Source organism: Impatiens glandulifera, chromosome 3, assembly GCF_907164915.1.
Source record: "Impatiens glandulifera chromosome 3, dImpGla2.1, whole genome shotgun sequence".
Lineage (NCBI taxonomy): Eukaryota > Viridiplantae > Streptophyta > Magnoliopsida > Ericales > Balsaminaceae > Impatiens > Impatiens glandulifera.
The window spans coordinates 9,036,105-9,063,166 of NC_061864.1; the positions used below are offsets into that span (position 1 = coordinate 9,036,105).

A 27,062-nucleotide genomic window follows, 5' to 3' on the forward strand; every position below is an offset into this window, starting at 1 on the left:
ATATAAACGAAAGAATTGAGATTCCTTTTCAAGAATAAGAATGTATGTATAATATACATGATTTGCACAATCCCATCAGTGAATTCAATTTACAAATTGTTGAGAGAAAGAGACAACTGAGAAAATAAGTACCTGACTTACTTATAATCCCACCCTTCCATTACACACTGGAGGCTTTTCTCAAGTGCAGCAAATAGTACAACATATATATTACACAACAATTAGTAATTTGTTCAAATTTCTACTTCATAAAGCTCCATTTTGTGCTGCAAGTACAACAACAAAGCTCCATAACTGACCCTCAATTGCACACTATAATACCTCTTTCTTTTTGCAAAAAACCAGAAGACTTTGTACATTTGCTGATGTTACATAGATATGTATAATAAAAGTTGTTATAGTCGATTAATGCAAGCACAAAAACAAGAATATAGATTTAGCAAGGTTCATTCTAGATTAAGATTACCTTCTTAGCTCATATTAGAAACTTAAGTTCACATTCGAGATAATGAGAATGTTGGGTATTTTTCCTATTTTCAATTTTAATTTTGTAAGTTCTGCTTCGCTGTTTCATTAATTATAAAGTAAAAGGCAAAGAAAAAAAAAACTTTTACAGTGAAGGTGGATCGAACACCTGACCTTTAGATCTTCAGTCTAACATTCTCCCAACTAAGCTATCCTCACTTATTAAGAAACTTATTAATTAGTTTTACATATTGAGTGACCCCACGCCCAAGACCCAAGACCCATGCCCAAGACCCACGCCCCACGCTCAAGACCCACGCCCAAGGGTCACGCCCCACGCTCAAGACCCACGCCCAAGGGTCACGCCCCACGCCCAAGGGCCACGCCCAAGGGCCAAGCCCCACGCCCTACGCCCAAGCCCTACGCCCCATGACGAACCCCCACTCCCAACGCCCTACGCCCCACGCCAACCCCCACGCCTCACGCCCCACCCCCACGCCCACGCCCCACGCCCCACGCCCCACGCCCAACCCCCACGCCTCACGCCCCACCCCCACGCCCCACGCCCACGCCCAACGCCCCACGCCCAACCCCCACGCTCAACGCCCACTCCCCACGCCTCACGCCCCACCCCCACGCCAAGCCCTAAACCTAAACTAAAACCCTAATCAAATATATCATTCTCAGCATTCATTCTCATCATTCATAATAAACTAAAACCCTAATCAAAACATGCAAAGCAAATATTCACAAACCATTCACAAACATTCTCAGCATTTCAAACTATATCAATCTTAGCATTCTCAGCATTCTCAGCATTCTCAGCATTCTCAGCATTTCAAACAATAAACCTAAACTAAACTAAGATTACCTAAACAATAAACCTAAATAATAAACCTAAACTAACCTCAAATCGTCCGTTGGCTGGAAGTTCGGCTTGGCGATCGACGAAGAGGCTGGCTGGAAGGGTTGGGCTTCTTGGCGAACGTCGGCGGAGCTTGGCGTCGGAGAAACGGAAGCTGACGGGGGAAGAAGGGGACCTGGGGAGGGAGGTGACGGAGAAGAAGAACGGAAGGGAAGAAGGCTGGATGGAAGTGCAATCGGTCGTCGGGGGAAGGAAAGGGAGAAAGGGGAAAGCGGGGGAAAAGAAAAAAAAGAAAAAAAAAGAAAAAAAAGAAAAAGAAAAAAAAAATAAAATAAAAAAATAAAAAGGTTATTGAGGGGTAAAATTGGAAAAATTTATAAAAAAAGTTAAAAAACAAAAACTAAATTAGTAAGGTTAAATTTCAAAATACTCATATTTTTAGGGTCATATTATCAAATTTCCCAATCCCAACAAATCCCATCTAACTAACTGCTCATGTCTGAACTCTTAACTGACTCTCGAATATCGTGCCTATCATTCTCATGTCCTCATTCATTCAGATTCCGTTAATTCTCTCTCTCTCTCTTCACTTTCAATTTCAATAATAATAATAATAATATTTCTCTGTTGTTTGTTCTGAGAATGGCGACACTCATTGGCGGTGTATAGCTTCAATGAAAACGAAATTCAGAAGATTATGGTGACACAAGATCTCTACGTATTCTTTCTTAGCTTTACATTTATTCTATTCTATTCTATTCTATTCTAACTCATCCGATCTTAACAATTCAATTCAATTCAATGTTTTCTTATAAATTAGCTCCAAAATACTCTTGATCCATGTTCATATACGTTTAGATCTCTGTTCTGTTGTGCTCTGTATATGCAATAATGATTACTGAAAGTTATTCGAATGTGTGTCCCATCTCCGGAATTGTACCGGCATTGCAAGCCGAATATGGGAATACGTTATGTTTGTTTGTTCAGGGCCAACGAAGACAAGAGATTATTGATAGAGACAGACAACTCAATCTCTATCGGACTGGTTCAGCGCCCCCCACACTCCACGATCCAATCGTTTTCACTCGTTTTTCTCATCAACAACTGACCTCTGATCCGGCGTATAATTCCTACTCCAATCTAAACAGACCTAGGCGCATTCCTCCCTCATTCTTGTCAAATGAGGATACATCTAGTTTTCCACAGGGAATGCAGATAAGTACTGCTGGTGGTGGTGGAGGTAGCTCCTCGGGCGTTGGGGAGATTGGTGATAGGAGGAAGACGGTGGTTAGTAATGACAGGTCTCTTTTATCTCTCCAACCCGAGTTTAATGATGACAAAGAGGAGACGACAATCGTAGAATTGGAGAAAACTGAAACGGATGTACAAGGAGGTGGTGGCGATGGACTCATCGGATTGCCTTGGTCGGCACCAAGAACTCGTCGAAAAAGCATAGCTGAAATCATTCAGGTCAATGTCCCATCTTCTTTTACTAATGATTTTGTACCATGATCAGAAATAGATTTAAAAAGTGGGTAATTTTGGTATCATCAACTTTGTAGTCTGTAGACGATATTCTTTTACTCATGATTATTTTTTTTTTTGTTTTTAATACAGGATGATTTTAGCCACTCATTGTCTGATTCCAGGAATCCTCCTCATTCTCGTTCTGCTAGCTTTAATGCCTTATATGGCATTCGTGAATCTTCTGCGCCCCATTTTGGCAAACTACAAGAGGAGTGGGCATCAATGGATGCCCTTGGTGGCTCTACTTCCAGGCCATTGGTTCGGAATACTGTTGTTGGTGGAACTGCTGCTAATACCTATGCTTCTGCATTGGGTACCTCTTTGTCAAGAAGCAAATCTACTGACCCTTTTCTTGTTTCATGTATAGGCAGTACTAGTTCTATGGATAAAAGAAATGTTCTTGGTTCAAACTCATTTAATGGTATGCTACCTTCTATGGAGGAATCAGCTGACCTGTTGACTGCTATGTCTAACATGGCTGTAGCATGCAATGGAATGCCAGATGAAATTAATCATTCTCGGTCTGTTGATCGACAGAATCTTCTTCACATGAAAGTAGATCAGTACCATGCCAACCAATATCTATATTCAGAAGCATTAGAATCTCCACAATTTCATCCACTTGCTAATTTGCAGTCTTCCAAACCATTGTTTACAGATATTGGTCAAATAAATGCAACTAGAACGGATATGAATGGACTTAACAGCCCTTCTACTTCCTCTGGGACAGCCTACATGAAAGGAACCTCTAACCGAGTCCACAACATTGCAGGAAATTCACCAATTCCAAAGTATGGCTTAAATGGGTATACTCTAAATCCTGCATCACCTTCTCTTATTGGAAAACAAGGTGGTCATTTGCCTTCTTTATTTAGTAGCCCTATTGGGGACTCTGTCATGGACCTCTCTGACGTGGATTCTAGATCTTTTGGTGGTAATCTAGCTTTAGACCCCAATTTGCTCTCTGCAGCATCAGAATTACAAAATCTTAGTAGAGTTGGCAATCGAAATGCTTCTCTTGAAATTCCCCCTATAGATCATCCCATGTATCATCCGTACATGAAGTCAAATGACTATTGTGTCCCAGAAGCTGCAATGATGAATGACCCGATGATGGATACCGATGCTTATACTACTAACCTAGTGGACTTTCAGAGAGCTTATCTTAGCTCCTTTCCTTCACCTAAAAAGTCACAATATGGCTCTACATATGTTAAGTCTGGAAATCATAAATACTATGGAAGCCAGATTTTCAATCTTGATATGCATCTTGGAAGTCCATTGGTTGACGACCCCTATCTTCCAAACTGTGCAATTGGGTCAGGGAATCCAGTCAAGTATGGTGAAAGGAGGAACCGGCATTTTCCTTCTGTAATGAGGAACCTTGATGGAGGTGCATTGGGAACATGGCGGCTAGAAGGGTGTGGTAACTTGGATGAGCATTTTTCTTCTTCATTACTAGATGACTTTAAGAGCAATAAAATTAAGTGCTTTGAGCTTTCAGAAATTGCTGGTCATGTTGTTCAATTTAGGTAAATGTTGAATGGTGTTAAAATATTTGTTCTTCACTATTACATTTTTGTCCAGTGCTTTACCCAACAAGTTTCATGAACAGTGCGGATCAGTACGGTAGTCGGTTTATTCAGCAGAAGCTTGAAACTGCCACATTGGATGAGAAAAACATGGTTTTCCACGAGATTATGACTCAACCTCTTTCATTAGTAACAGACGTGTTTGGAAATTACGTTATCCAAAAGGTACTTTAAACTTGTTTGAACTTGTTATGACAGTTAACAATGATACTTATCTAATGGTTAGTTTATTTCTTCCCAGTTTTTTGAGCATGGAACACCATCTCAGATAAGAGAACTTGCTGAAGATCTTACTGGGAATGTTCTAACTCTGAGCCTTCAAATGTATGGCTGTCGTGTAATCCAGAAGGTACCTGCTTCATTACCAATCTGAGTTTTTGGTCATATTTCTAACACTTTTTTATTTATTTATAAAAAGACAAGTATTTTGAAAAAAAAAAAGCATAATACATTATGCAACTCAAATAGAATAAAATAACTTTTGCTTGTAGCACTTTTTGTTATTTTTTTTGTGCTAGTAACCATGTTAATTCTCTCTTTCTGCTTTCTCATGGGGATATGAAAAGTAGGGCAGAGCATCTTTGATAGATCCAAACTTCCTCATGAACATAACTTGAGATATTTTAATTCTTAGTATTTTCCTTAATCAATATGTTTGCAATTATCCCACCAAAAAGAAGCTGTTATCTTTTCTTCAATATTTTGCTGGATCCTGGAATCCTTAATTTTTGTTTGTCCCTCAAATTGGAAGTTGCTTAATATATCTTTAGAATCTGATTATTAGGAGCAAGGTTGAGCAGTAATTTTTTTTCTCTATTGAAAGTAGCTGTATGGGTGATTAAGGTTTTCCTTTATCTGTATTAAACATCAGACTAGATAAATTAGATTTTCAATACAACCATGGCTACTTTTTTTATTTTTTGGAAGTTATAGTTGTTACATTGAGGTGATTAATGCTTTCTGTTGGTTGTTGGAACGAATGTATTCGTTAGCTGTTGGGGTGCTTTGAATTCTAACCCCATTCAGTATCTTGCTGCCCAGTCAGCGAGAAGGGTTGTGGTCAGCAACCCCAGAGCATTTTTTTTATAGCAGGGTCACTTTGGTAATTTCTCTATATGGAGTATATAAGTAAACTGTAGGGTTTTTTGGTATGACTTTGATATACAGAGCCATCTCATTGTATTTGTTTTTCCTTCTCCATAGTGAATTCCAGTTATTGTGATGCTAAAAAATATAACTCTAATTTAGGGTTAACCTAATTAATCTATAAGAGTTTGTGTTTCTTTATAGTTGCTTTCATTGAGTTTTCATAATCATTATTACTCAATATAACCTAGTTATGATAGTATTTTCAAAAGTTATGAAGAAGATCAAGAAGACAAGAGATTGAGAAGAGTAAATGTTCTGTTTTTGTATGCTATGTCTTTTTTGGAAGAGGATAAATATCAAATGTACAAGAAAGGAATATTTATACACAATGAAACCAGCAATGAAAAAATAAATATTGTATTTATTGTTTTGTTTTTTTCTTCTCTTTTGTAAATTTGTTTGATGCGAACGCATCTTGGTTCTATTAGATGCGTTCTATTTTAATAAAAGTTTTGTTTTAAAAAAAATAAAAAAATTATTGTACCCATGCCTGAGCATTTAATGTCTTCAACAAAGTTATGGAAAAATCATTTCATAATCATTTGAAGTTTCAGGCCTATTTGGAGGCTATGCACTTTTTCCTTCCCTTTTTAACTTTTCAAAAAAGAAAATGTAAAGAAAGTAACTTCTCGTGATTCTAGGGACTGTAAATATGTAACTGGACTTAAAGCAATTAGAATCTAGAACCGGGTGCGATCATACCAGCACTAATACACCGGATTTCATCATAACTCTGCAGCTTGGGGGAGTAGTACTAGGATGGGTGACCCCCGAGAAGTCTTCGTGTCGCACTCCTTTAAAATGAAAAATGGAAGGAAAAGAGAAATAAAAGGGAAGAAGGGAAAAAAAATAGAATCTAGAACCACAAACACTTGTCTGGCTAATATGGCTAATAATAGAGTTTGATGTGTTTGACTATTACTGGTTTTCTAAGACTCAATTTGAAGTATCCAGGCGGTAGAAGTTGTTGAATTGGATCAACAGACTAAATTGGTTAATGAGCTTGAGGGTCATGTCCTGCGATGTGTTCGTGATCAGAATGGAAATCATGTTATTCAGAAGTGCATTGAATGCATACCTCAGGAAGCTATTCACTTTATTGTCTCTGTATTTTATGATCAAGTTGTTACACTGTCCAAGCATCCTTATGGTTGTCGGGTTATACAGGTTAGCAGCTTGTTCATTGTTTTCCAGTTTTTTATTTATTGTATCTTTTTTTGAGAAATCTTAGAACCATAATGCTTGCATGTACAGAGAGTTTTGGAGCACTGTACTGACCCTAAAACCCAACGTATAATGATGGAGGAGATTTTAAAATCTGTTTGCTTGTTGGCACATGATCAGTATGGGAATTATGTGGTTCAGGTATGCAAGCTTGGTTTCATTGTGTTTTTGCTCTGTTATTAATTTTTAGGTAAACCAATGTTAGTATAATGTTAGATCTGAGATGTGTTATTGGAAACTAATCACCTCATATTCTTTTATAAGCACGGTAGTTGGTATTCAAGGTTTCAAACTGGCATTTCATGTCTATAGCTGTTGGAAGAGCTTACGTAAATGAAAAAGAAGAGCTTGTTTAGAGCACATCAAATCCGACCCTTTTGGAAATACTTTGTTTTTTGTTTTTGCATCCAAATCCAAACGCAGATACATTTGGAAACCAAACTTAGTCAGATATAGATTTAAAATTTATTTTTGTTTCTGTATCTGGATCAGCAGCATAAACAAAAGTGTTAATTGTATACTGAACGCTTACATTCAGTTGTCTGTGTTACTATTCTGATTCTGACAGCACGTGCTGGAACATGGAAGGCCTGAGGAGCGTTCTGCAATAATAAACAAACTAATTGGACAGATAGTTCAAATGAGTCAGCAGAAATTTGCATCCAATGTTGTGGAGAAGTGCTTGACTTTTGGAATGTTGACAGAGCGTCAGATCCTTGTGGATGAAATTCTTGGATCTACCGAAGAAAGCGAGTCTCTACAGGTACTTACTCAAACTTTACATCAGCTAGCCATTTTCCATTACCAAGGAAATTTTCATACCATTTGACTAAAATGGTAAACTTTTTCTGTTTGTACCTTTTATCCAACTTGTCAACAACAAACATGGGAAAACCAGAATAGGAAGAAAGTATGTTGAAAGAAGAACAATGAGTTTTTAGGGAGAATCCACTTCCTTGGATAAGAGGCTTGTTTTACACATGGATAACTTCCTTTGAGTTCCCATATATTGGTGGATTTGAAGGGTGCTTTAATGGGACCCTTCAGCGGTTAGAAAGTAACCAATTTAATTGTGTGCTATGACTGCAAGTTTTAATTGTTGTGTAAACATTAGATCATTTTCTCAAGGCTTATTTCTTTGTTTGTTGGCATTTCTGGATGGATGCAGGTGATGATGAAAGATCAGTATGCAAATTATGTTGTTCAGAAAGTCTTGGAAACTTGTGATGACGAGCATCTTGAACTGATCCTTAACAAAATAAAGATTCATTTGACTGCTCTAAAGAAATACACTTACGGAAAACACATATTTGCTCGTGTAGAGAAGCTTGTTGCAGCTGGAGGTACATGTTCTGTCTTTTCTCTCCCGAATTTAAGTGTAAAAAGAACCTTTTAAGAGTCTTTAGAAGACAAAGTAAAGAGATTGGAAACACAAGTCGTTTCCAGACATTCAACAATAAAAAACAAGTTGCTTTTGAACCACAAATCAAACAAAAACTTTCTTCTTTTGTTCCATCTTCTCACATGATTCGTTTGCTTTTGAATTGTTTGAAATATAGTGAATTCAAACTATATTTTAAAGAGAAGATTGACCTATGAACTTTTCAAATTAGGATCAGATTAGCCTAGTAAGCAGTGAATTTCGCTTGTCGTGTTTTTCTTACAACTAGACATATGTTATATATTTTGAATAGTTCAAATTTTCCTAGCTGTGAGCAAGTACAAATCCTTAACCGTGCTCCACTGTCATTATTAAACTGCAGAAAAAAGGATCGGAGTGATCTCTTCATACTCTGGATAGCATTTGCATTTGGTGTACAACTGACTGAGGCTTAGCAATGGGTGCTGGATTTTTGGTGCATTCTTCCATGTCTTTTGACACTAGCTAGTTATTGCTCTAAGTTAGTAATATTAATATTTATATGTGGGGGCCCCGGGGTGAGGACTCGAATCATGATCCTAAGGACATGAGTTCATGTGTTCCACCACTGAACTATGAGTTCAGTTATTCAATGGGAGCTTATCTGAAAATTAATAAAGGAAAAGGAGTGTTGGTTAGTAGATTTTACTTATTTTGTAGTTGGGGAATGGGGCTGGCTTATTATCTCCATAAATGCTTAGATGATGAAGCAAAACTTTGTTAAATGGAATATATATTTTCTTGGCTAATTTTCTCTCTATATATATGTATGTATGGTTTTCCTTTCTTCCTAAAGTTATTGTGGAAAAGATGATGAGAAACTAGTTCATGGGTTAAAAACGCTCAAATGTGTAAAGTTGATAAGCAAAAATGAATTATAGAATGAAAATATCATATCATAAGGCGGAGGCAATACATGGAAATAGATAGATTGAAGAAAGAAGAAGATGAGAAGGAAGTCTCATTCAATCCTTATTACCTATTTTGTGTGGTCCTTGAGAATTTCAATCAAGTCCATAATTATTATAGCTATAGTAATTAGTCTCTTTTATTTTCTCACTTAGCTCTAAAGTCTAAACTCTCTCCCCCCCCCCTCCCATAATCATGGAATCACAAATATCTTGAAGTTAGATTTCTCTCCCTCTCTCATTCAATATTGAATCAGCTCCGGCCTGGCACTGCCCATGGCTACCGCTTTCTCAGACATCGGAATTATTAACCATGGATTGGTATGTACTCAATCTCTTTCTTTCTCCTTATATATGATGTATATTCATTCATCAAGCTGTGCTAATTATACTATTATAATTAATTAATTAATTAAATTCTCAGTTGAAGTTGAAAGGGTCTTCTATTGTTGTTGGATCATCAAGCTGCAGCTTCATCAATGGCAGTGGCAGTAGAAGTAGTAGTAGAAATAGGTTGAAGAAAAGTGGGTCTAGATTTGTGAGCAACGTTGGAAGGGGATCCTCAAACGTGTTAAAGGTGGTGGCGGCAGAAGTGGGTGCTGACTCGAAAAAGCAAAGAGACGGCGGCGGAGACAGATGGAAGGGGCTAATCTCGGACACCTCAGATGACCAACAAGACATCACGAGAGGAAAGGGTCTGGTTGATTCAGTGTTTCAAGCCCCAATGGGAACCGGTACTCACCATGCTGTCATGGCTTCTCACGAATACATCAGCCAAGGACTTCGCTCGTGAGTCATACATAACAATCAAATATTCTAAAATATTATTTTATTAATTTGAATCGATTCCCCCATCCATCCATGTTTGTTAATTAATAATTTCAGGTATGCCTACGATAACAACATGGACGGTTTCTACATAGCTCCCGCTTTCATGGACAAGATTCTGGTACACATCACCAAGAACTTCATGAACTTGCCAAAGATTAAGGTTCCTCTGATTTTGGGTATTTGGGGAGGAAAGGGTCAAGGGAAATCTTTTCAGTGCGAGCTCGTGTTTGCCAAGATGGGTATAAAGTAAGTAAGTAAGTAAGTACTTATCAATTGGATTTAGATTTGAATAGATTCATTAAATTTCGATTTTGATTGAAGCCCAATCATGATGAGTGCCGGGGAGTTGGAAAGTGGGAATGCAGGAGAACCGGCGAAGTTACTGAGACAGAGATATCGTGAAGCGGCGGACATAATAAGGAAGAAGGGTAAAATGTGTTGTCTATTCATCAACGATCTTGATGCAGGTGCAGGTCGGTTAGGAAACACGACCCAATACACAGTCAACAACCAGATGGTGAATGCTACTCTTATGAACATAGCCGACAATCCGACGAATGTTCAGCTCCCTGGAATGTACAATAAAGAAGACAACGCCCGCGTTCCCATAATCGTGACTGGAAACGACTTCTCAACTCTGTACGCTCCTCTGATTCGAGACGGGCGTATGGAGAAATTCTATTGGGCTCCTACCCGGGACGATCAAATAGGTGTTTGCACTGGTATCTTCAGTCCCGATAATGTTCCTAAACAAGATATTGTCAAGCTTGTCGATACCTTCCCTGGCCAATCCATAGGTGAGTGTCTGTTTGTCTGTCTCTCTGTGGGTCTAGCATGCATTAAATGAATGACATGTAAAATATGTAATGAAAATGTAAAATGGTATAGATTTCTTTGGAGCGTTGAGGGCAAGAGTGTACGATGATGAGGTGAGAAAATGGATAGCTGGAATCGGAGTGGAGATGGTGGGAAAGAAGTTGGTGAATTCAAGGGAAGGTCCACCGATATTCAACAAGCCTAAGATGACACTTGAAAAGCTACTGGAGTATGGTTTGATGCTTGTCCAAGAACAAGACAATGTCAAACGGGTTCAGCTCGCCGACAAGTACCTCAGTGAAGCTTCTCTTGGGGATGCCAATGCCGATTCCATTCGAACAGGATCATTCTACGGTTTATATCTCTTTTCTCTTCTCTTCTCTTATCTTTATATACTTTATATATATATATATATATATATATATATATATATATATATATATATATATATATATATTATTAATTATTATTATTATTATTGCTTACCAGGTAAGGCTGCTCAACAAATCAATGTTCCAGTGCCCCCAGGGTGTACGGATTCTACTGCAGACAACTTCAATCCAACGGCTAGAAGTGACGACGGGACCTGTTCTTACAATCTCTAGCTAGCTAGACCTTTGTATTATTTTCAAACGGAAATATACACATGTATTTCTTCTAAACAAAATTATTACTCATCTTGATCTACTTGTAAACAACACAAACAGTTCTTAATTTAGCTAAAACACGCCATCAAATCAATCTTTTTTTAAGCATATCATTCAATATTAGGTTAACCTATTTGTTAAAGAGTCGTTCTAAAAATTATACCATAGAAAAATAAAACAATAGTAGTATAGATTAATGATTGACTTTAGTGATTTATTTATTAATAAGTTTTTACTCTTTTTGAAATAATTGTTTTTAACGGGTAACCATTTTAGTTAGTTTCAAGTTGTCAGGTTAACGGGTTGAACATAAACTTGACATGTTTAATAATTCGAGTTAAAATCTCTAATCAAGATCTTACATGTTTATTTGCGATTGACCCAAACCTGACATGTTTCACCAAATTTATCTAACTCAACTCGATGTAATTAATTTATATTTCTCTGTTTAAAATTAAAATGATATCAACACGAAACAAAAATTAAATTAAATCACAAATCCGTTACAGAAAAAAATGAATGAATGAATGAATAGGTGAGAATGTCACAAAACTCAACAAAAGAAACTTATAAATAGGCTATCGGGTCTACTTTGGATCATTTCAAGTCGACCCAATTTTGACATGTTTATTAATTATGTTAAATAGGTCGACATGATTTTGACCCGAACAGAAGAATACACGACACTAATCAAATTTTTCCGTGTTCGGTCTGAATCGTGTTTTCATGTCGGGTTCAAAATTGTCAGCATAGTTTTTATATTATAAATGATAAAAATTGTTTAAGTATGGTTTAACAATAAAAATTAAAAAAAAAAAAATTCAAAAAAATAATAATAATACAAATACATTATTCAGAAGTTGGATTACTCCCATTTATCTCTATTTGTTGAATAAGTTTTTACTAATATTTTAAAATAATTTATTGATTCATTTAAGTTAATTAAATAGTGAAATAATAACTCAATATGACATTTATGTAATATAACATTTATGCTCAAAAGACATATAACCAATAAAAAATTAAGTTGAATCAATTAAAATGGGAATGAGAATGTTGGAGGGCCACGGTATTAGACTCTTACTTATAATGACTTACAAGTTTAGGTGAACGTCTTCAAAGTTAAGTGTGGAGATTATTATTGGTATCATGTTAGATTTCTAAATTAAAAATAAATTCTGGAATAAAGAATAGCATTAATTATTTTTAGGCATGTTACACAAGATGTGATCATATGATAAACATTAGATAAATTTCTAAATAGACATGGCATATAATTAATTAATTAATAATACAAATTAGATTTTAAATACCAGATTAAAAGCTAATAACTATAGGACTTAGGAAAGGGAATAAAAGACAGATTCGGACAGATAATCAGGTTACAAGCCCAGTCGGCATTGGCTGAGTGGAGACTCGGCTATCATTGGTCCGACGGTTGATGCAAATTAGTAGCTTTCAAAGTTGGTGCAACTGATTATTCATCGACTCTTCTTCTTCCACCGAGAATTCGGGAAGGGACAAGACACTGCAAAGTGGGTAGTTTTATTTTCTATTCTATTATTTGTTTGATAGTTGTTTAAGGCTCCACTTCTGATAGGTTTTTCTTAATTGTCGCACTTGTCTTTTTTCGGGTGATTTTTGTTGTTGATCGTCCTAGCCCGGAAGGAAAGAACTAGAGTGAGTGATTTGAATCTCTACATTTCTCAATTTCATCCATAAAAAAATATTTATATAGTGAAAATTGTGACAAAAAAAGTAGACTTAAGAAGTTATTTAATGTGTGAATCGAACCTACCAACCGAATAACACTGATTATTATGAAATGGTCTATCCGAACACAACGGTTTAGTTACTAGTTTAGTAACCTCCAAACTAACATCGACCTCCTATAGTTAAAATTTAAAATATATATATATATATAGTTGATATTTAAATATTTCTTTAATAACTAAGTTTTCCACCATTAAATTATATTATTTAGTAATAAATTTTTAAGAACTAATGAAACCGATCAAACCGATTAGATCAACTGAACCGGTCTTTTATATAACAAAATCGAACCGACCAATAAATCGAAATGACGTTTTCAAAAAAATTCAAACCAATTTCAACAATTATTATGTTTTTTTTTAATAAATAGACCAAACCAAACGTCTTAAATTCCTTAATATTATTATACATATATTATTATTGATTTTTATCAAGTATTTATTTTCTTTTAATAAAAGTAAAGGTTGATGCCCAGTGGAACCACGTGGCAATTGCAGTGCGCGCGCTGGAACGAATATGACCCTCCAAATCCATCCACCGCCCAAATAGACCACCAAAGTTTAAATTAAATAATATTTTTTTTCTTGTATATTTTTTAATCATTACGTCACCATTCATTGTATTCAAAGATATATGAAGTATGGCCATAGATGATGCACATACAATGAATTTTAGGTGAAAGTTTGATCTGCTTAAATTTATTATATAACTAACTATATCAACCTTTTATTTTTATATAATCGATTAAATTCAATGTATAACTTCAACCACCAAACAGTGGATAACAAAATGTTAAAATTTTCAAAAAATATCTTAGTTGGATTACATCTTTGGTTTTAGTCGACGACTGAACCAGTAATATTCTTCTATTCATTTCACAATACATTTTAAGTCAAATGAGGATATAATGATTTCAAAACTATAAAATTTACTGTAATCAAATTTAATTTTGATGCCACAATTAGCAACCAAAATAAACTTTGTGTTACTATATAAACTTTTGCAATTTGAGCTAGTTACAAATAAGAATATCAATATTTTTTATGATGATTTTATAATATATTTTAAATATGATATTTTTTTTATAAATAATAGAATATATAATATATATATATATATATATATTGACACCCCATAGTAGTCATAGTCCTATGCACATTTTAATTTCTTAAATGAAGACCACTTTAGTGGGGTTAATATAACATTATTAAAGTTTTATTGGAAGAGTCAGTTCACATATTTCACTAATTATCAAAATATAATTAATACATATTATTATAAATAAAATAAAAATTGCATAAATCGCTTTCCACACTTCCAAATCCTAAACACCCACCTTGCTTACAGTCATAACTTTAATATGTGAAAATCGAACTGAAATATCTAATCTTTTAACACAATTATTAACATTTTAACTCTATCTAATAGGTTTATTCTTTATTACTATTTACAATTTTTAATATGGCTCAAAATAAACAAAGAATACATGAAGCAAAAAGTAAGAATATATATAATAATAAACAAAGAATACTTGGTTGAAAAAAAAGAAAAAAACGCCTAGAATAAAATATCTGATTAGAATATTATAGATTGTTTTGTCTATATACAGGTCCTTATCAACTCATTCAACTAAATTAGCCACGTATCATAAAAAGGCAGTCCTGCAAAATAAAATAAAATAAAAAATTAGAAAGAAGAAGAAGAAGATGAGAATAATAATAATAAAATAATTATTGAGGGGCTAAAACAAAAGAAAGAAGTTGTTTGAGGGCTAAAAAAGACGAATAACCATGCCAGAAGAAGGACCGTCTTCACACAGGACCACATGCGTGTCAGAAGAAAAGTGGGCCCCATTACATCCCCTCGTTGTTTAAATCTCATTGGTCCACGAATACACAATCAAAATTAGGGGGGTTACACGTGGTGACTAGATTTAAAGGGGAGAGAAACTAAACATGCAAGATCAACGGTCAATATTCAATCCGAAATCTACGTCATTCCAACTGGACATGTCGGATCTCTTTCTCTCTCTCTCTCTGCCCTGGACGGTGATGGGCAGCTGCCCGTGACTCTTTTCCCCTTTCTATATCCCTCTCATTTCTCAATATATATATATATATATACATCGCTCTTCTTTCAATCAAATTAATTAACAGTCTCGATAGAATTTGATTAATGGCGGGTATGTGCTGTGAAGTTGTTGGTGAATCGGAGACGGCGAGCTCTAGAGTCGAGTCGAAGGCGTCGAAACGGAGGAGGAGGCAGCAGTTGGATCTGAGCTCGTTGAAGTTCATGGCGGCGGACGTCGGAGTTGTTGCTCCTCCTCCTCTGGATAATGACCGCAAGAGACAGAAGAAGAAGGAAGTTGAGAATTCGGAATTGGAATCGAATTCGGTAACTAGTGAGAAAATCATACCTGAGCCTGAAGCGGTAGCAGAAGATCAGCTGGTGAATCCCCCTAAGTTTGGGATAACGTCAATACGCGGGAGGAGGAAAGATATGGAAGATGCAGTGGCCGCTCATCCTTCGTTTTATAGGCGGAGGAGGAGCGATGAGAAGATGAATAAACCTTCCGATCTGCACTTTTTTGGCGTCTACGATGGCCACGGCTGCTCGCATGTGAGTATCAATTGTACATAATTCTTGTAATTAATCTTTCGCGATCGGATTGATTGATTTGATTTGATTTGATTTGATTGTTTCAGGTTGCGATGAAGTGCAAGGATCGATTCCACGGAATAGTGAAGGAGGAACTGGAAGGTGCGGATGAGGAGGAGGTTATAATTTGGAAGGAATTGATGGATCGGAGTTTCTCGCGCATGGATAGGGAGGCGGTGGTTCACGTTTCGAGTTCTAACTGTCGATGTGAGCTTCAACCGCCTAGATGCGATGCGGTTGGATCGACCGCTGTAGTGGCGTTGGTGACGCCGGAGAAGATCGTCGTCTCCAATTGCGGTGACTCTCGAGCCGTACTCTGTAGGAACGCCGTCGCTACTCCTCTATCTTCCGATCATAAGGTGAGAGTTCGACTCGTTTTGATTTGGATGCTTTGCTGCTGCGATTGTTTTATGTTATATTATCTTCATCTTTGCTTATCATCATTGAATCTGCTATACAGCCTGATCGTCCGGATGAGCTGGATCGGATCGAGAAAGCAGGCGGCCGCGTTATATACTGGGACGGAGCAAGAGTGCTTGGCGTTCTAGCGATGTCTAGAGCGATTGGAGATCATTACCTGAAACCGTTCGTGATCTCCGAACCGGAGGTAACTGTAACAGATAGAACGGCAGAGGATGAGTTTCTGATACTCGCAAGCGACGGGCTATGGGACGTAGTTTCCAATGAGACCGCATGCGCAGTTGTAAGAATGTGCTTGTTATCAGGAGCAGGAGGAGGTGATAAGGCTTGTTCGGACGCTTCCATTGTTCTGACTAGGCTCGCACTCGCAAGGCACAGTTCCGATAACGTCAGCGTTCTCGTCGTAGATCTCAGGCGGCCGCTGTAGAGATCGATCCATCAATCCATCTGAAGAGAGAAATTTATTTCATCTTTTCTGTAGCTATTATATGTTCATAAGCTTTTATAATAATATTATATAATATTACTTTTAATAAATTTTAAGTTAAAAAGCAATTCTACATTTTAGTGTTAATAACTATTTTTTTTTACCATAAGAAATGACAAACGTAGATATTATATTTGGAATTTTCTTATAATAAAAAAAAAATAAGAATATTTGAATAGATGAAATAATTTAAATAAAATATTGACTGACGAAGGCAGAGATGTGGGTCAAATTATTGTTGATATTGGGAAGAAGAATTTCGTATGGATAACATATAATATATGTTGTTGGTATTGGGAGGATCTAGAATTTCATGTTGTATAATTTCGAGAAAGTGTTTTTCTTTTTTAATTTCTTTTAAATATATTTTTTAACTGTTTTATTAATAAGTATAGAAAAAGTGTTTGTCAATTTCAATAATTAGACGAGACTGATATCGCGAAAATATGAGGGAATGACCTAAAAGAGGGGTTACATGCATTTATCTTAAAAGTTTAGAATGATCCTACTCTTCTTACAAGATAAGGGATAATTTCGTCAGAATATTTTGAAGTGATCATTTGCGCGCACAACGCATTTAAAGTTATCTTTAGGGTCATTTTGTTATAAATATTTCGATATCCCTCGACATTAATCTCAAATCAAATTGTTATATTTATTTTTTCTTTTATTGTCAATAATATCAATTATATTATTAGTTAAACTAGGAAGATTCCGTACGATCACACGGATAAAAATATATTGTTACAACGTCTCGCGTTCATGAAATTTGGTGTTGAATTTAAAATATAAAGTGTTATTAGCCTAGTTGGTTTAAGAGTTGTACTTGTTTTAGTTAGGTTGTGAATTCGAAATATACCTATATTATTTTTTTTATTCATCAATCAAATGACTCACAAAAAAAAACCCAGATCAAACAAGCTCGGTGGATCGGTGGAGTATCTTGACTATTATCCCAATACATTTATTTCAAAAGCTAACATATATATATATATATATATATATATATATATATATATATATATATATATATATATATATATATATATATATATATATATATATATATATATATATATATATATATATATATATATATATATATATATATATATTTTGTCCTTATTTAATTAAACAGCATTTATCTCAACAGATAAGGCCGAATCGGGTAGTCAACCCGGATCCAATCAGACGTGAAATGAAATGAGATCATTAACGTAAGGATTCTATTTTTCTTTTTAAAGTAATAATAATAATTTAGTATGAGAGAAGCCAACAAGTTTATCATTTGTAAACTAATCTAAATAATTATTACCTTATAATTACACTTTTATAATATACATTTTTTTAATGTAAGCAATTAGTAATAAAAATGAGAATTTTAAATTTATTAATTATAAAAGCTGTACATTTTATAATTTAATTGTCTTAAATCATATTTAAATGTATGTCAATAATGTTGAGATAAACGAATCTAAAAAAAGAAAATGAATATATACCCCGTCCCCCATTAACTTATTGTATAATAAATATTATGTGAATAGTCATACTGACTAGGACGTCGTCATAGAAGCATTATAAAAGATTATATTTTATGGATTTATATTAGAAATCATAACTATTTTATGAATACTTTATCTATATTAATATTTTAATATAACACTTAAAACATTTTTTTTTTCCGATTACATCTCTTTCAAACTCATTTTCTTTAAATAGATACTTAAATGACTTATATATATAACAAATACACTCTTTAAGTTGAAGGGAAAGAGATGAGATGTTAGTATTTTTGAAATAATATAAATTTTCAAATAAATTGAATTTACTCTTGGACAGCTCGTTTAATTTTTTTTTTCTAACAAATATGAGATATATTTTCTTGGATAAAACTCTTTATTGCAAGTCTTTTTGGCAGGAAAAAATAATATAGAAAATAATTGCTAGTTTTATTGGTATGACAGTAATTTTGAGAAAATAGATTTTTTTTTTTGATAAAAAGATTTAAAGGATATTATAATATAATAATAACTAAAAAAAATTAAAATAAAGATATTTTAATAATGTCCAGATTTTTATAAAAAGAATATTTAGATATTTGAAGGAATTATCAATCAATGAAAAGGAAGGCGTGGTGCTTATTAATTGTGTTGAGATGTTCGAATGTGACATGTGGTCCACATAATATCATTGGCTTACTTTAAAGAGTTTATATGATTCAATGTTTTGATGAAATGATTCTTAATTAATTAAAGTTCTTCAAATTAAAGTAGTAACATTGGATAGTGAATATAAATAACATTAGCCAACCAAATTAACAGAAATGTCTGTTGGAAGATCATCTCATGAAACTCTAACTCTAATATTATACATTAATACTCTCACTTCTTCTATAGTTAGTTAGCTAGTTAATAGACTTCAAAAATGGATTCAGGATGGCCAAATTAGGCTTCTAGAAGTCGCGGAAAAGCATGGTTGCGTCCACAAGTTTCATTAGAGAGGATTCGAGAACATTTCTTACTTTCTTCAACCGATCAACTCTTTTCTCGAATTGAATTCCTTTGGGCGCTAGAATAATCTGAAAAGTTCCAAAACATTAAGTCAAGCTACGACTCCATTCAAATGGATCACACTATATGACTATAATCATTGTCCAGAAATACCAAAAGAAAATAAACACTAATTGATCTTTCGTATTTTTTATGTCAAACTCAGAATAGACAAATCACTGTCAATTTAAATGGGATTGGGATCATGATTGTGCAAAATAGCAGTTTCAGCTAGACTCGTAGACACAAAAAAGGATCAAAACGATTTACTAACCTCTTTCTCTTGCTCCATCTCACGCATAAGTCGTAGTCTCAAATTTAAGGCAGCATGGTACATCTCATCCAAAACATGGATCCATAGGAGATCTTTATTCACTTTCCATACCATGTACTTAGTTTCTTTTCCTGAATTTGCAGTTAGTGTCTGCAGAAAGCATATAATACCTTGAATATTTCTACTAGGGGAAGAAATAAAGAAAGAAGAAGTTCTTGCAATTTTAGTTTTTTATGGATCTGATAGCCGGTGATCACTAGAATTTACTTAAGCTAAAAACACTTTGAAGAATTTAAACCAAAGCAAGTAGTCAAGATCCCTGCTCTGATGTTTTGGCACTTCTAAACCATTTTAGATGTTAAGAAGACCAATAAATAATCAAAATATTAGAAAACCAAAACCAATCACCTCCATTTGCAAGTAATCATCTTTCCAGAGAGTGAGTAAGATCTTGGCAGTCTCTGCCTTGTCAACAAATGTTGTGTCCGCAATCTACAATATCCAAAAGAAGACAAAATTATCTACTTCAGGGGTTGTTGGGGCTTGTTTGTGTGGAAGAATATGGAAATAATCTGGATTTTTTTTGAGGGGGGGAAACTTGTTTGATGTAAAACTGATTTAATTGGATTATTTAGATAAAGGCTAATTTGGAATTTTGATTTCAATGATCAGATTTAAAGATGTGATAGTTGATAAGATGCTGATTTATTTAGAATAATCCACATTAAACAAGCTCTTGAACATTTATAGATAGATCTTGTTGATAGTTTGGTTTTTCATTGTTTTTCTCTTGTATAACAACCACATTTTAGCTACAAACTTCCACAAAAATATATTAAAAATTCTAGGTTATATCACATGAATTTTTCTCGCAAAAATATTTTGTCACAAACAGCTAACTTTTTACCAATGTCCATTTTCATTGTGAGAGACAACTTTTTACCTTCTCAGTTTCCATTGGACGACCAGCCTTTGACAACAACCTGAACATCCTATAAGCCTCCCTTCCATATCTTTTCAATACAATTGATTCCACCTATAAGCATAGAATGTGGTAATTCTCTACCTTTTAGCCTAAGGTTAACAAACAGTGCCTAGAAGAAGAATTCTAAGCACAAGTGGGAAAGCATTATAGAAAACTAACCTCCTCAAGTTGAGCCAATTCAATAATCGCACCTAAGTCTGAAAAATAAAAGTTTAAAAAAGAAAAAATCAAGTAACCGATCTTCCATTGTAATATTCTTGTGTTGAGGCATATAAACAAGAGTATAGGTAGTGGTGTCCAGAACAATAAATTACCAATGCTAAATGTCTCATCTAACTCTATTACAGGAAGTTGACAACCTAACTGGATTAGAGCAGCTCTGACGCGATCCACGTTCATGCTGCGACCTTTATCCGTTTTAATCACTTCCTCAAGAATAGAGTCCATGGATAGAGGGACTATTCAGAAATCAAAATGTTAGCAACAATTAGTGCATCATAATAATAAAGTGGATTGGGATGAAAAGCTGAAGCCAACTTTTCTGTTAAACATTAAAAATATCATTAGCTCTCAACTCCGGATTCAAACGGAGACAATGAAAAATACTAATTTTGTTAGTACATAATAGGGATATGGTAAGTGAGAAAAAACTTCACATGTACAAAATCTCATAATAGGAATCAATCAAATTATTCAAATCATTAACCAACAAATTACCCTAATATATAAAAAAGGATATTTTAGTCTTTAACTCAAATAATTCACATCCTTCATCAAAGAAGGATTTTTTGTTTCCAAAATGATATCATATTATTTAAAAAAAAAAATACTACATCAAACAAGCTATAGGGATATACGACAACACTGACATCTATATGGGACATAAACAAGAAAATGCTTATAGAGTGCACTGAACATGTCAGACCTAGAAGCACATAGACAAAACTGCCTCTAAAAGAAATTAGCTTTGCAGAGTGCCTTGAGCTTCAAGGTGTTTCAAAACGTTTTACGTAAAAAACTGAAACCCAACCTCATAATCGTGGTAAAATTATGATATAAGATAGTCAAAGATAAGCGCTTCATCCAATTAACCAAGTAACATATTCAATCAATCACCTGAACTCTCCATTTTAACTTTAGTCTCGGCACTTCTAGTTGCTTTCAGAATTGAAGATAGAACAGTGGCAGTTCCTTCATCAAGTCTTCCTTTCACATTTGCAACACAAGCCTGGAGAGAGATGTTTAAAACATTGTTCCAATATAAGTTGTTTTTCTATAAACTTACATCTTTCACTGTTCAAATGACACAGTTGAGACTTCCAAATAAAAGACAAAAGACATTGTGCCAAAATTCCACGTGATCGATCCCAATTTTGTGAGCCATATGAACATGAGCAAGGAACGATCTCTAATAATATTGTAGCATGTGTTAGAGATTAGGAAATACTTAGGTGAGATTTAGAATTATCATGAAGAAGAAAAGGTGCGACCTAGAAATTGAGGTGAGAATGTGAAGAAACAGAGGAGAGAAGGTGACAACTCTTATCATACTATAATTGTGTGCCTTCTGTCCATCTTATGACCCAACAACATCAACCAATTGCCAGGTCACATTGGTTCCACAGATGGTACCCCAAATATTCATTACACTACTGGCCAAAGGCCTTCTTGGAGTGACAACTATTATTAGAGGTTACTGTACTATATGCTAGTTGACCATACTACTATATTTAGATATTTAACCAAATGTGACACTATCTTTCTTTTTCACCCAAATGTGGAGAAATTTAGATATTTAACAAAATGGCAATTAGCCAATTACTCTTAATAGCACACAATTAAAACATTTATGTGGAAATCCATATTGTGGGCATAGAACTGTTACTTTGTTCAAACAATATCTATAAGAATTCTGAAAGTCCACCTTATGCCTAAGTCGTCTTACAAATTCTTCAAAATTAACACGCCAAAGAACTTTCTTCTCCTTTTGAGCTTGAGTAGTCATGTCCAAATCTTGATCGTTCTGCCTACCCTACAAAGAATGAAAACAATAGGAATGATTGGATGCATCTATACACTAAACCAACAAATCACACCAACCTTATCTCCATCCATCCAATTATCTTCATTTCTTTCACCATCTACCATGCAGTTGTCATCATTGATAAATGATTCAAGTAAAAATCTAATTGAATCCATGGGAGCAGCTGCTGCTAGAACACGTTGTTCAATTGTCTCTGGCTCTTGGAATAATACCTGTACCTGCAGTACTAACACAAATGCTAACAAAGTTAAAGTTGAGTTAGAACCTAACAAAATGATGAATATGCAGAAATAAATAAATGGGGGCACACGAGCAAATTGTTACATCAACCACTCATTTATAGAACCAACACTTGCTAATAATTTTTCTATTGCTATTTTTTTACACAACTTGGGCCTCGTTTGATATAGGGCTATTTCCAAATAACCTTGTTGACGTAGGAAGTTATTTTGGTAAATATACTTTCCAACTTTGTTTTCAACTTTTTAGACACTAGGGTATAAATATATAATGAAAAAACAGTTTTCTAAAGAAACTACATAAAGGGTATTTTGGTTAATGATTTGAATTATGTAATTGATGAGTACACATTATTGATTGGATAGTGAGTTATTTGAAATTAATATCAAATAACCCATATCAAATGGCCTTGGTAACAAATGTATAAGTACATCAAGAAACTTTAACATGTCTGGTCAACCAGTTTCAATGTAGAAGAAACTCTTGGGACATTGCTTGAAAATTGTTCTATATCTGCCAAACTGAAATCCTCCTAGTAACCAAAATTTAAAAAGTAAAATCCCAGGTTTGGTTCCATTAAACATTTATAGTTATGGAAAAGGACACACCTTGGAAGCCTTAGCACCAAGTCGCCTCTTCTTTGCAGCAACTTCTTCTTCAGACGGTGGCGCAAGAAATGGTTCTGGCTTTGGGCAACGTTCCACATATCGGGCACCCACAAGTCTTCTGAAGTTTTCTTTTATGGCGTCCTGAGCTGTAGGTTTCGAGGTATCACGTGGACAAAACTTTTTAAAGAAACAATAAGGATAAGGGAGGAGAAGTAATAATGTGCAGTTGGAAAACAATAAGCATATAAAAGACTATCTTGCCTTCATTTTGATTTGATATATCCATATATCTATCCAAAATTTGATCCTCTGAAAGTCTACCATGTTGAAGCAGACCTTCTAAAATATCGCTACACTATTAAGAGCAAAGAAAAATTCATAAATTTCCTCTACCAATCTTGATCATATATGTACAATAAGAAAAACAAGTACAACTCACTTCTTTACCCAGATCATCGGACACAATTGCCAAAAACTTTGAGAACCGTAAATGGTGGATTATATTGTCAAACAATGCCAAGTATTGTGTTAATATCTTTGGCGCTTCTCCAAATCCTCCTGCATAACAAATCATATAAAATGAACAAAACAATAGTTTAGCTAGACAAGATATGTTATTTCCGGACAACAATTCAAATTTGTAAAACATGTCAAAAGATATCATTTCCTATAAAGGTTACAGGTATATTCAAAACTAGAAAAGCATACTACCTTCTTGCTGAATAACATAAGCCTGAACGCAATTGTGCTGAATTAACACAAGAAGGGAGTTTTTCACTTGCACTCTGTTGAGCTCAGTAGATCGTAGTATGTTTGCAAAAGATAAACTTCCATTTCGGAGAAGGCATTCGCAAACTTTCTGCACAGATATATTTTCAATCAAATTAGACGGTAAAATTATGACTCGTATTCCTTTTGCCGTTGTCTTATATCGGAAAGCACAATGTTAGAATAGGGTTTAAAAAAGAAAGAGAAATCTTACAGCTACGAGATCGCCGAAGTAAGTGGAGATGAGATAAACTGCGAGATTAATTCCATAAGGCGTTTCCATGGACGCGAAAAAGAAACCAGAGGTTGAAGCAGCGGGAAGAACATCAATATCTTAAACCGGTTTTTATTTTATTTGGGAAGAGACACAAACTTTTGATTTTTATTAATAGATAAAGTTGGGCCAGCGACTTCACCTTGGCCCAGTTTAAAACAATTTAAAAGACATTGTCAATGGCTAGGTATCGGCCCACTTTAAAGCCTTTTAATTTTTAGCTGCAATTAGAATGTTATACATGGGCTTCAGCCCGGTTTAAGATTTATTATTATTATTTTTTTGTGAAAGATTATTTTACAACCATATTAGTTATATTAATATATTATTATTATTTATATAGATCTTAAATATAAAATTAATTTAAATAACATTAAAATTTATAATTATAAATTAATTATATCAGTTTGTAATGATTAATTATGACAAAATAAAACTCAATAATAAAATAAATCAAGTCCAGTTAAAATATTACATTTCAATTATTTATTATTCTTATTATTTCTAGGATAAATATTTGTTGGATATGATACTAATTAATTATTTAAATATCTCAGTAAAATTATTACCTTTATAAATATTTTAAAAATATATTTATTTAAGATTTATAAAAATTATAAATCAAAATTAAATATTTCCTTTTTTAATCTAGGAACTAGCACTACTATGTATAACTTTATTTTAATTTCAATCTTTAATTAATTAATTTATAATTTCTTTGCATTGCATTTTATCTAGGATCCATTTCTGGACATAACTTCCAATAAGGGTTTACGGTGTAGTCAAGCACGCCGGAACTTCCTCAGCGGCGCCTTTTCCGATCTATTTTCCGACCATCCATCCGACGCTACTCATTGTCGTCCCAAAAAGATTTCTCTGTATTTACCGATCCTCACACCAATTCCATTCTTCAGGTTTCAAATCCTATGATTTCTTTCCTCCATCCATTCAATTGTGCTCAAACTCCTGCTATACCAACTGGGCGAGATATGTTATTTTTTTCTATGCCTTGTTCAAACGCTTACATGTTGATGCTTTTGATTTCAGCAATTATTTAGATTTTAAGTGTGCTATTTTGTGAGCAAAAAGATTGGATTTTTCAGGAACTATTCACTCATCTAGGTCATTCCATAGGTACTCCAACCTCCAGGCTGGTGGTTCTTACTTAATTCTAATTAATTTAATTAGGTATTTAGGTTTAATTGTTTGATCTATCTTCTAGGTTTTCTTTGTCTGTGATGAATTTGGCATCTAATTTGTTTTGAGAAATGCTGGAGTTTTATCTTTAACAACAAAGAACAATAAGATACCCAATAGGCTGAATATTAAAGACATAAGTAAAAAAAAAAAACAATTTTGTTTTGTTGTGTTATTACTGTCACTAAAGTTGGGATATTTACTTGGGATGTTGACGAAGTTCTTCATTAGCAGTTAGTTATTCTCATACTTTAGGGGGATTGATGATGCAGGATTATGGATATGGCGGCTATGCAATGCATTAAGCAAATGAGGAATGTTGTTTCTATGAGGCAGACAGTTGGAATGGTTTGGTGCAGAATGTTTTCAGCTGGAGGTAGCAAAAAGAAAGGCGGGAAAGGTGCTGCGTCTGCTGATGCTCCAAAAGTATCTATATTAAGCAAAGAAGTGAAGTCAAGCACTGCTGTGGGTTGTAATACTCTCAAGGAAGGATCAGACCCGAAATTCATGGCTGATACGGAATACCCTGATTGGTTGTGGATCTCGCTTGACAAACGAACTGCGTTAAGTGAACTGAAGAGGATGAAAGCGGAAGATCTTCCTTTTGAAGACCTTAAACGCTTTGCTAAGCTGGATAACCGAGCCAGGATTAAGGAGAATAATTCTGCAAAGGCTAAGAACTAAGCTGAATGATGTTTTGTTGGCTTGCAGCATTCTTTGTGAGTTTTGATCTCTTTTTTCCTTGATAGGGTTTATTATCTAAAGGAGACTGAAACAAGGTTGTTTTGATATTTTCTACTTGAGTTATCACTACAAACCTTTAATTCAAAAAAATATATCAAAACATTCCTTGAATCTTCATTGATTCTTCCTGGAAATACACTGATTGAAATCAAACCACATCTGAGAAGAATTTAAACCTAATAGAGACAATTTGCCTCACGGGTCGCTGTTGCAGAAGGTGTTCTTCAAACCCGGTTATTTGATTCGGGTCGTGAAGAGTGCCCGAGAACAAAGGTTTGAGGTTCTATAGAAAGAAAAAAAATGTAAGAGTGATTGATGAATAATTATTATGTTTTAAAAGGTATGAATTTATTATGCTTTGTATAAAGATTAAAGGATAACACACTATTAAGTTTTCATTTATAAGAATTTAAATGAATTATATTACAAATCAAAAAAATAATTTCAACCATATATTCTAATCAGCAATTAATTAATTAATTAAATTCAAATTGAAGTGTAACGGTAATATTTTATTTATGGATGGTTGATATTTTTGGGAGATATATGTATTTTTTTTTTTTACTTTTTTTTGTGTTTTATTTACTTAATATATTA

The 27,062-nt window shown here is 34.3% G+C and overlaps 5 protein-coding genes across 5 annotated transcripts; 4 read left to right on the plus strand and 1 right to left on the minus strand.

The window, feature by feature from the left end:
- The first annotated feature begins 1,937 nt into the window (after positions 1 to 1,937).
- LOC124932789 (pumilio homolog 1-like) lies at positions 1,938 to 8,936 on the plus strand. Its single transcript, XM_047473469.1, has 9 exons — positions 1,938 to 2,800; positions 2,948 to 4,389; positions 4,473 to 4,614; positions 4,691 to 4,798; positions 6,553 to 6,765; positions 6,853 to 6,963; positions 7,391 to 7,585; positions 7,991 to 8,165; positions 8,586 to 8,936. The coding sequence occupies exons 1-9, from the start codon at positions 2,222 to 2,224 to the stop codon at positions 8,621 to 8,623; spliced, it is 3,003 nt and encodes a 1,000-aa protein (XP_047329425.1). The 5' UTR covers positions 1,938 to 2,221; the 3' UTR covers positions 8,624 to 8,936.
- A 305-nt stretch (positions 8,937 to 9,241) lies between these two features.
- Positions 9,242 to 11,538, plus strand: LOC124933020 (ribulose bisphosphate carboxylase/oxygenase activase, chloroplastic-like). The gene is made up of 6 exons (XM_047473743.1): positions 9,242 to 9,471; positions 9,575 to 9,939; positions 10,036 to 10,227; positions 10,303 to 10,778; positions 10,870 to 11,151; positions 11,287 to 11,538. The coding sequence occupies exons 1-6, from the start codon at positions 9,427 to 9,429 to the stop codon at positions 11,400 to 11,402; spliced, it is 1,476 nt and encodes a 491-aa protein (XP_047329699.1). The 5' UTR covers positions 9,242 to 9,426; the 3' UTR covers positions 11,403 to 11,538.
- A 3,815-nt stretch (positions 11,539 to 15,353) lies between these two features.
- On the plus strand, positions 15,354 to 16,857 carry LOC124932738 (protein phosphatase 2C 37-like). Its single transcript, XM_047473416.1, has 3 exons — positions 15,354 to 15,836; positions 15,923 to 16,234; positions 16,336 to 16,857. The coding sequence occupies exons 1-3, from the start codon at positions 15,393 to 15,395 to the stop codon at positions 16,720 to 16,722; spliced, it is 1,143 nt and encodes a 380-aa protein (XP_047329372.1). The 5' UTR covers positions 15,354 to 15,392; the 3' UTR covers positions 16,723 to 16,857.
- A 2,208-nt stretch (positions 16,858 to 19,065) lies between these two features.
- On the minus strand, positions 19,066 to 24,601 carry LOC124931207 (DNA-directed RNA polymerase III subunit rpc3-like). Its single transcript, XM_047471629.1, has 14 exons — positions 24,465 to 24,601; positions 24,194 to 24,341; positions 23,922 to 24,040; positions 23,744 to 23,837; positions 23,483 to 23,628; positions 22,691 to 22,852; positions 22,515 to 22,622; positions 21,707 to 21,818; positions 20,905 to 21,048; positions 20,750 to 20,787; positions 20,549 to 20,641; positions 20,014 to 20,097; positions 19,606 to 19,755; positions 19,066 to 19,360 (listed from the first exon to the last, which is right to left on the minus strand). Exons 1-14 carry the CDS (start codon positions 24,531 to 24,533, stop codon positions 19,235 to 19,237), a joined length of 1,593 nt encoding a protein of 530 aa, XP_047327585.1. The 5' UTR covers positions 24,534 to 24,601; the 3' UTR covers positions 19,066 to 19,234.
- A 1,287-nt stretch (positions 24,602 to 25,888) lies between these two features.
- LOC124932271 (54S ribosomal protein L37, mitochondrial-like) lies at positions 25,889 to 26,645 on the plus strand. The gene has a single exon (XM_047472887.1). It carries the CDS (start codon positions 25,998 to 26,000, stop codon positions 26,403 to 26,405), a length of 408 nt encoding a protein of 135 aa, XP_047328843.1. The 5' UTR covers positions 25,889 to 25,997; the 3' UTR covers positions 26,406 to 26,645.
- Positions 26,646 to 27,062: the final 417 nt, after the last annotated feature.

What these genes read in the sequence shown, in the direction of transcription:
- LOC124931207 (XM_047471629.1), bottom strand. Translation starts at nt 24,533, where the DNA reads ATGGAAACGCCTTATGGAATTAATCTCGCAGTTTATCTCATCTCCACT. An exon ending in ACTTCGGCGATCTCGTAGCT is followed by an intron (nt 24,342 to 24,464) that starts GTAAGATTTCTC and finishes ATATCTGTGCAG; the next exon opens with AAAGTTTGCGAATGCCTTCT. An exon ending in GTCCAATGGAAACTGAGAAG is followed by an intron (nt 20,098 to 20,548) that starts GTAAAAAGTTGT and finishes TGGATATTGTAG; the next exon opens with ATTGCGGACACAACATTTGT.
- LOC124932738 (XM_047473416.1), top strand. Translation starts at nt 15,393, where the DNA reads ATGGCGGGTATGTGCTGTGAAGTTGTTGGTGAATCGGAGACGGCGAGC. An exon ending in ATGGCCACGGCTGCTCGCAT is followed by an intron (nt 15,837 to 15,922) that starts GTGAGTATCAAT and finishes TGATTGTTTCAG; the next exon opens with GTTGCGATGAAGTGCAAGGA. An exon ending in CTCTATCTTCCGATCATAAG is followed by an intron (nt 16,235 to 16,335) that starts GTGAGAGTTCGA and finishes TCTGCTATACAG; the next exon opens with CCTGATCGTCCGGATGAGCT.
- LOC124932271 (XM_047472887.1), top strand. Translation starts at nt 25,998, where the DNA reads ATGGATATGGCGGCTATGCAATGCATTAAGCAAATGAGGAATGTTGTT.
- LOC124933020 (XM_047473743.1), top strand. Translation starts at nt 9,427, where the DNA reads ATGGCTACCGCTTTCTCAGACATCGGAATTATTAACCATGGATTG. An exon ending in CTTCCCTGGCCAATCCATAG is followed by an intron (nt 10,779 to 10,869) that starts GTGAGTGTCTGT and finishes AAAATGGTATAG; the next exon opens with ATTTCTTTGGAGCGTTGAGG. An exon ending in TCGAACAGGATCATTCTACG is followed by an intron (nt 11,152 to 11,286) that starts GTTTATATCTCT and finishes ATTGCTTACCAG; the next exon opens with GTAAGGCTGCTCAACAAATC.
- LOC124932789 (XM_047473469.1), top strand. Translation starts at nt 2,222, where the DNA reads ATGATTACTGAAAGTTATTCGAATGTGTGTCCCATCTCCGGAATTGTA. An exon ending in ATGGTTGTCGGGTTATACAG is followed by an intron (nt 6,766 to 6,852) that starts GTTAGCAGCTTG and finishes TTGCATGTACAG; the next exon opens with AGAGTTTTGGAGCACTGTAC. An exon ending in GAAGCTTGTTGCAGCTGGAG is followed by an intron (nt 8,166 to 8,585) that starts GTACATGTTCTG and finishes ATTAAACTGCAG; the next exon opens with AAAAAAGGATCGGAGTGATC.